General features: G+C 47.5%; 1 protein-coding gene across 2 annotated transcripts in view; it reads left to right on the plus strand.

Moving 5' to 3' along the window:
- MNT (MAX network transcriptional repressor) overlaps nt 1-5,409 on the plus strand; it is a 52,516-nt gene extending 47,107 nt beyond the window's left edge. For both annotated transcript variants that reach the window (XM_033171961.1, XM_033171960.1), the window contains 2 exons: nt 1,321-1,513; nt 4,605-5,409. In XM_033171961.1, the coding sequence (XP_033027852.1) occupies nt 1,321-1,513; nt 4,605-5,320 (909 nt within the window). In that variant the 3' untranslated portion in view covers nt 5,321-5,409. The remainder of the gene's footprint in view (nt 1-1,320; nt 1,514-4,604) is intronic.
- The last annotated feature ends 3,342 nt before the right edge of the window (nt 5,410-8,751 follow it).

The following is an 8,751-nucleotide window of genomic DNA, read 5'->3' on the forward strand; positions in this document are numbered from 1 at the left end:
CGCACCCCAATTATCAGCTAATTGTGTGTCATTGAGACCGATTAGGCATCCTTTGTTGTGCCTTTGTGCTAAAACACACTGGCTTGTATCCAAAGTTTGTCTTGTGCTCAGTGGGTCTGTTGATTTCAGCGGGTCTATTCTGTGTATGAATAGTGTCTTTATTTAGTTCCATTGCTTTTCAAGGTGATATACATGGCTTTCCTGCATCCCTTCTCACTTGGTTCTCACAACAACCCTGCGAGGTAGAGAAGGCTGAGAGGCAGCAACTGGCCCAAGCTCACCCAGTGAGCATCATGGCTGAGCAGGGATTTGAACCCAGTCCTCACAGGTCCTAGCCCAGCACTCTTAACCACGATACCACACTGCCCCTCACAGTAACCACGCTGCCTCTCGCACCCGTTCCTCTACATTTGTGCGATCCAGGAAGCTGTGATTTGGCGAGGCCTCCTTGCCGCATGTCCCATCACCCATGTGTATATACATCCTCTAACAATATTTCTTGTAACAGTTTTCTGTATTTTCCTACCCCCTCCCCTGGACTTCCCTCATACTCCCATTTTGTTTAATTTCCATATTGTTCACCCTGCGTATTGTTTCCCCAAAATTTTCCCAATACATATAATCTATTATTATTATTATTATTATTATTATTATTATTATTATTATTAGCAATTGTGATTGTTTACTCAAATCCTGCCAATGAGTCCAGTTCTTTATGTTGCCTCTTCATATATTACTGACCCCTGATTTAAAACTTCCCCCCTTTCTTCCCCTCCTGTTGTTTGCGTTTCAGTTACTAGTATTGATCTATTGGCTTTCGTTTTCATCTGCTACCGTCAGCGTTTATAGTACTTTTGCAACGCACAAGCAGGGCAGGTCTCTGCCCCGAGACGCTTTGTAAAACTCAACACAGGAGAAACAGCAGGCAAAGCGGGTGGGAGGGGGATAAGCAGCGAAGGAATACGCTGCTTATTTTAGTTATGCATGCTTCAGATTGGGTTGCAGGCTTTGTTGCAGCAGAGAATTTTCTGTGAGATTTTAAAAAGAGTTCCAGACTCCTCCTCCGCTGCGTCTAGGGTTTTGCAGCCCAAAGATTTCCACTTCCACAGAAAGAGAAGCAACGCTGAGTGCGAAACCTTTGCTGTTTTCCCAGTTTGCTCAGGCGCAAGCTTTGGTGAATCCCTGAGGGGTATAGTGAGTTCCAGAGAAGTTGCCCCAACCCTGGGTTTTTTTGTTTTTGTTTTAAATCTGTCATTCTGCCTTTGTGGTCCTTCTTTCCTTATTTGGGTCTCCTTATTTTATCCGGGTCCTTTTTCGCAGACTTTGAAGCGCAAGGAGAAGGAGTACGAGCACGAGATGGAGCGGCTGGCGAGGGAGAAGATTGCCACGCAGCAGCGGCTGGCGGACCTGAAGCACGAGCTCAGCCAGTGGATGGATATCCTGGAGATTGACCGGATTATCCGGCAGACGGTTCAGCCGGAGGACGATCAAGCGTCTACCTCGACTGCGTCAGGTGCGTCAGAAATGCTGCCTAGTGGGGCCTGGTGGTGTGGTAGGTTGATTTTGGGGGGTGGCGGGGCGCACAGGGATGCACTCACGGCTGTAGCTCATTGGTAGAGCACCTGCTTTGTAGAATCACAGAGCTGGAAGGGACCAACGTGGGACTCGAACCCACAGCCTTGAGATGAAGAGTCTCGTGCTCTGCCAGCTTGAGTCCTCCTGGACAACTGAGCTATCTTTCGTGTGCAGAAGGTCCCAGATTCCAATCCTCAGGATCTTCCGTTGAAATCCTGCTGAGGCACCGGCAGGCAGCATAGCCAGCTCCCAAGCTAGAGGGTCTTTGGTGTGACTCTGTATAAGACAGCTTCCTATGTTCTTCTGCGCAGTAGGCTGCATTCTGAACCATGTACTAAACTCCCATTCAGGGCCAGCCCACCATGGTATGCAAGCAACTCTGCACATGCCGCAACAAGCAATTCCAGATTTGCACGATCCAGGAAAACTCCCCTCCTCTGGCCCCCTCCCCAGCTGCTGTGTCTGAAGCTATACCGTTTCAGGCTCGCATGATTTAAACGCTCCTCCCCGCAAACAACTTCCCTGGAGGTAGAAAACTAGCTTCTCAGGGTGACAGAATACTTTCCCTTGTATACTAGCTTTCTATGAGCGGGAATGGAATGCATTTTTTAGATTTGCTTTTTTATATGGAGTCTGAAGTGGTGCAACCCAAACACACATTTCTCATCTCATGACAGGGGTGGTGCGGTCTCTGTTGACTACGCCAGGAAGTGACTGTCTGTAACATTCGGACATTATGAAGTTCGTATATTCATGTTCCATTGTACCAGAGAGGCAGTGGTGCCAGTAGTTGCCAATTAGATACTGCGCTAAGGTCAGGGTGCTGGTTTTAGTGTGTAAACTTGTGCCAGAATACCTGAAAAATTACCGTATTTTTCGCTCCATAGGGCGCACCGGACCATAGGGCACACCTCGTTTCTAGAGGAGAAAACAAAAAATAATAATCTGGTTTTCCTCCTCTGAAAGCCCTGTTTTTTTGAGGATCAGCTAAAAGTTTTACAGCTTTTTTGCAAAGGGAAAAGCCCCTTTTTTTGAGGATCAACTAAAAGTTTTGCAGCTTTTCTTGCAAAGGGAAAAGCCCGGTTTTTTGAGGATCAGCTAAAAGTTTTGCAGCTTTTTTGCAAAGGGAAAAGCCCTGGGTTTTTTGAGGATCAGCTAAAAGTTTTGCAGCTTTTTTTGCAAAGGGGGAAAAGCAAAGAGGAAAAGCCCCGTTTTTATGGGGTTCAACTCACATTTCTGCAGCTTCTAAAGGAAAGGGAGCCTTTTCTACAGTTTCCAGACAGATAATCTAATCAGCCAGTCACATGTCGCTGGGGAAACAAACAACCTCCCTCTGCAGCACATTCAACAATGGAGGCCTGGGCAAGAGGGCGGGGCTGAAAGGGAGCTGGGGACTCTTATCTCTCTCCCGATCTCTTGCTGATCAGCTACTGAGCGGGGTCCTTTCAACACCCCCTTTTCTCTTTGTAAAATAAAAAGCATGATCCTCTTTTGAACCCTGGGCAATTCAGCTTCAGGGACTACCATTCGCTCCATAAGACGCACAGATATTTCCCCTTACTTTTTAGGAGGGAAAAGGTGCGTCTTATGGAGCGAAAAATACAGTATCTCACCCCTTGTAATATACCTTACAGATCACTGTGCTTGGCAGGTGAACGTCTCCTGCAGATGCCATCATTAGACAGGCACCATCTCTGTTGTCTGTTTCTGGTGTCTTCTGAAGACTTTCACCACCTAACAAGCCTTTTAACTACTAGAGGCTGAGGCTGAGATAGCTCAGTCGGTAGAGCATGAGACTCTTGAGACTCTTTAATCTCAGGGTCGTGGGTTCAAGCCCCACATTGGGCAAAAGGTTCCTGCATTGCAGGGGGTTGAACTAGATGACCCTCAGGGTCCTTTCCCACCTCTACAATTCTATGATTCTAGACCTTCCCCGCCTGCATCTACATTGGAATTCTTTAAAAAAAAAAAAAAGCTTCAGTCATTTTCACTGTGTGCCACATCTGAGCTCCTTTGGCAGAAAGAGTGAGGATACACACCAGTGTTAGAAACTCAGATATATAAGCTACACACAGTCCACACACACACACACACACACACCTATTCTGACATATTTTTTCTTAATGGTGACAATTACATTCATAACGTGAAAATATTCTTCTCAGCTTCTCAGCAGGGCAGTAGGGTGGGGTAAGTGCCTTATGAGGAACGGCTTAGGGAGCTGGGTATGTTTAGCCTGGAGAAGAGAAGGTTAAGGGGTGATATGATAGCCATGCTCAAATATATAAAAGGATGTCATATAGAGGAGGGAGAAAGGTTGTTTTCTGCTGCTCCAGAGAAGCGGACATGGGGCAATGGATTCAAACTACAAGAAAGAAGATTCCACCTAAACATTAGGAAGAACTTCCTGACAGTAAGAGCTGTTGGACAGTGGAATTTGCTGCCAAGGAGTGTGGTGGAGTCTCCTTCTTTGGAGGTCTTTAAGCGGAGGCTTGACAGCCATCTGTCAGGAATGCTTTGATGGTGTTTCCTGCTTGGCAGGGGGTTGGACTGGATGGCCCTTGTGGTCTCTTCCAACTCTATGATTCTATGATTCTAAGTGAAGACAAGCTGCAACAATTATCTGTAAAACTTTTCACTGCTCCTGCTCAGGCTGCAGAGAAAAAAAACATTATGGTTCCTGAAATTCATTCCGATTTTGCAGATAAAAAAAGAACTGATAGAATTCTACAGGATGTGGCATTAGTGTGTGAAAACAGTTGAGATTCAATGATCCCCCAAGCACGCACCTCCAGATGGTAGCAAGTACTATGGAGATAATGGAGTTATACAAAATACGGACTATTGAAAAAGATGCAGTAGAAAAGGTTTGATAATAGGGCCCATGAAAGGGAAGGTGGGAAGTCCAGAGATTTGGGGGAATCTTTAAATGTGGATGTGTATGGTTGCATTGTTATAATTTTACACAAAAATTATTTCCAAAAAAATAAAAATTTCAAACGTGTGCCCCCGTTTTGTCCTCCCCACAGAGGGCGAAGACAACATGGACGAAGACATGGAAGACGACCGGCCGGCGAACTCCTTGCCCAAGCTGTCCCACCGCCAGCACCCCGAGCTCTTGAAGGCAGTGCCCCCCATCGCCGCCTCGCACCACCCGTCCGTCCTGCCTCTGGCCCAGAAGCACGCCCCCCCTCCGCCGCCGCACGCGCAGCCCCCCCTTCAGCCCCAAGCACTGGTGCCTCCCCAGGCCATCGTCCCCGCACAGACTCACCTGGTGGCGGCCTCCAGCGTGCAATCGACTGTTATCGCCCACACGGCCACCACGCATGCCTCCGTCATCCAGACTGTCAACCACGTCCTGCAGGGGCCGCCGGCCAAGCACATCGCTCACATCGCCCCTTCCTCCGCCTCCAGCCCGGTGCAGCTCACTGCCGCCGCCCAGCCCATCGGCCACATCACGGTGCACCCGGCCGCCCTCAACCACGTGGCACACCTGGGCCAGCAGCTCCCCCTCTACCCACAGCCCGTGGCGGTCAGCCAGCCCGTGGTCAGCCACATCGCCCACACCATCTCTCACCAGCAAGTGAACGGGACGGCCGGCCTGGGGCAACCGGCCGTCATGGCCAAGCCGGCCGTCGGGACTCAGGTGGTGCACCACCCGCAGTTGGTGGGGCAGACGGTCTTGAACCCCGTCACAATGGTCACCATGCCTTCGTTCCCAGTGAGCACCTTGAAGCTGGCTTAGGGACCGCCGGGCGCCCGGCCGAAACTCCGTACATTCCAAACTGCGTGGCCCCCCCCCCGTTGTGAAGTGAGGAGGGAGGAAGAAGAGGGAGGAGGAAGAGGGGAGGGTGCAACAGGTCTGGGGAGGAGGGGGGTGGGGACAGACAAAAAAATTAAGATTAAAACACACACACAACACACATGCTGTTCTTTTCTTCTTTCTCCTCCCGCTTTTCCCTTTCCTGATTTCTATTGGGCAACCTGGTAATTGAGAAAAATCAGGTCCTGCTACTGCACTTGAATTTTCCCCAATCAGAACATTTAATGAACAGTCCTACATAGTGATTATTAATCCCCCCTTTTTTCCATGTAATCAACAAAGTATGACTATAATAATGTTCTTAAGACATTTTTCCCCTTCCCTCCCCCATCCCCGTTTTATTTTTATTTTTTAAAATGTGTTGCTTTGTAGTTTTTTGTTGTTGTTTTTTTTTAAAAAAAAATGGCTGGTCTCTTTATGGAGAGACTTTGCATAGATTAAGAAGAGGAAGAAGAAGAAGAGAATCATAGAAATATATATATTATATATTTATATATATATCTACCTGCCTATAGCTACATATATATATAAATATTGTTATCAAATGAAGGCCGTTGAGAAGGCTGATTTCTTTTTTTTTTTCCCCTGCAGAAATATTAGACACGTTAACAGAAAATTTGAAAAAAAAACAAAACAAACAATAATCTCTTCCTTTTGGAGAGAGAAGACAGAGTTATCCTTTTTAAAATGAGCATCTTTCAAAGACAGATGGTTTGGTGGACCAGGGTAAAACCATATTTAAAAAAAACACATACGCGACATGTTGCAGTATTTTTTCCTTTCCGTATATTTGCATTTCAGTTCAACCATCAATAATCACTGTGACTTGTTACTGGCATTTTAAGGAAACCCTCTGTCTAATAAAAGGAGAGAGAAAAAAAAAATTGCACACAACTGGATTTTTGTTGTTGTAATTCCTAAACGGTCTCGTTTTATAAATTACTCGCTGTGTTCGCCTTTGTCCCTTTCCCACTTTTTAATTATTATTGTTTTTAAACATGCATGATTTGCAATAATGTTATTTTCTCTCTGCATGGATTGAGGGGTGTGGGGGGCAGTCGAATTCTGCTGCTGTGTATTCAACCCAGCTGAGGTTGCCATGGCCCCATTCAGATTACTGGAAGAGATAAGTCATGCCCAGGAAGCAGGCATTGGGATGAGAGACTTCAATGGGGTTTATGGTGCCTCGATTTCCCCTCTGAGATGACAACCTCATGAGTTGCTGCATTTTTCGATGTGTTTTCACAAGCCTAGGGCCTAAACAGGTTGAAAGCGGAAATAAAGAGCCCCTGGATAGTAAAAAAAAGGGGCACCTGGTTGACCTACATTTTCTCTGAAGACGAGGACCATGCTGTGCCTTACTCTCGGATCTGGGGCTGCAGGAAGAGTTGAGAACTCCCTGCCAAGTACCCAGTGGCCTCAATGTGTGGCTTTTGTCGTTGTTCCAGTTTTTTTTGGGGGGGGGGGAATCGCTTCCTCGTTCAACTTCGACCTGCCAGGCATATTAACCTTAGAAGAGTGGAGCTTTTTAGGGAAGGAGCACAGCCCAGTGGGACCTGGTAGGAATAAAGCAAGGCTCCTCAACATTTCTGGGGGAGAGAGAGAGAGAGAGAGAGGCTTTGGCTGGTGGCCTCCGCTGTGACAGAGCCTCAAGAACACGGAAGGCGGAGCTATGAGCAGCTGAAAACAAGCTCCTCCCACTCTTGCTTTTGGCTCCTCCCCTAGATAGGATAGTACTCATTTCCTTGGGAGATTCTGAGTAGTTCAAATTTTCAGGTCAAACCCTAAGGCAGAATTTTAAAATGCTAGGCTTGGTTTCCTTCCCAGACACCGCCGAACGTTTCAAATGGCACGTATAGTCTCTGCTCTTTCAAATTACTTCTCTTCTTTCTTTTTCTTTTGAGGGGGCTGTAACATAGTCTGTTGTTCCAGATTTTGGAGGTGGTGGGGAGGGGAAACGTGATAGAATTGTATGAAGTTGACGTGCGGCATATAGAAAATGGATCGGGAAATGTTTTTTTCTCCAATTATCATAGTGCCGGAATTCGTGGACATTTATGAAACATGGTGCTGACAGATTCGGGGCAGGCCAAAAGGACTACACACAGTGTGTAGTTGAAATAGGGGTTTGGTTCCCACAAGAGGCAGTGATGGCTACAAAAAAAAAAGGATTTGTGGAGGATAACGCTGTCAGTGACCACCAGCTGCGATGGCTGCTTCAGTATGCTTGCGAATACCTGTTGGTGGAAACCACGGGAGGAGAACGAGCTCTGTTGTACTCAGGTTTTGTGCTTCCCAGATACCTGGTTTGCCACGTGAGAACAGGAGGCTGGGCTACGTAGGCCACTGGCCTGATCCAAAAGGTCTCTTGGGTTCTTATAAAGTAAGAGATGCTTCCTTTCTCTCTCTCTCCCCCCCCCCCTCCAATGAGCGTAGAGCCTGGGATCCACGCAGTGAAATTGGCAGTAGATTCAGAAAGCCACACAATGCAGAAATCACTCGGGGCACTGGAATACCATGTGTGCTGGGTTTAAAATGAGATAAGGTTAATTTGTGGAGGTTGGATCTAGTGGCCGATATCCATGAAAGTGGAGTTGGGGTGGGGGACTCTGATTCAGGACAGAATGCCTTTGAATACCAGTTGCTGAGAGGGGTGGAACAGCAGCCCCTTATATTCACCTCTGTGGTTACCTGTTCCGTTGCAGAGGATCTGTCATAGATGTGTACAGTCGGTAGAACCCGAGAGTCTTGAATCTCAGGGTTGTGGGTTCAAGGCCCACGTTGGGCAAAAGATTCCTGCGTTGCAGAGGGTTGGACTAGATGACCCTTGGGGGTCCTTTCGAACTCTGCAATTCAATGTGCCCCTTCTCAGTGCCACTGATTACCACCCATTCAGGGATACAGTCCACTATAGCAAAGGACCTGAATATGGTAAGTCCAAAGTTCTGTTCTACCTATTTTGGGGAGATGCATCCAGGCATGTGACACACTCATGGGGTACCTACAGGTCACATGTCACCGGTAGCTGATGGGGCCGAAGGCAAGGAGGCCAACAGTAGGTTGCATCGGAGCCAACCGATTCTACTTCTGTCCCCATCCTCCTCTCTGCTGAGTTCATCAAAGGAGGCAAGGTTGAGATGCAGGCTGCAAGGTTGTCCCCCTTTACCTGGGAATAAACATCTGCTTCACTGCTAGTTTGGGCTGCATGAACAATGGCGCACCAAATGAAGGGAGATCCTTTTAAGATTTTGCAGGATGCTAGTATGCGAATGCACCATGTTTGTTGGTGGAGGGGTGCGGAACGGGAACCTGGGCAGAGAAGAGGCGGGTGTCTCCTGGCAGAGTGCATGTCT

The sequence above is a fragment of the Lacerta agilis genome, chromosome 15 (genome assembly GCF_009819535.1).
Source record: "Lacerta agilis isolate rLacAgi1 chromosome 15, rLacAgi1.pri, whole genome shotgun sequence".
In the NCBI taxonomy this organism is placed as follows: Eukaryota; Metazoa; Chordata; class Lepidosauria; order Squamata; family Lacertidae; genus Lacerta; species Lacerta agilis.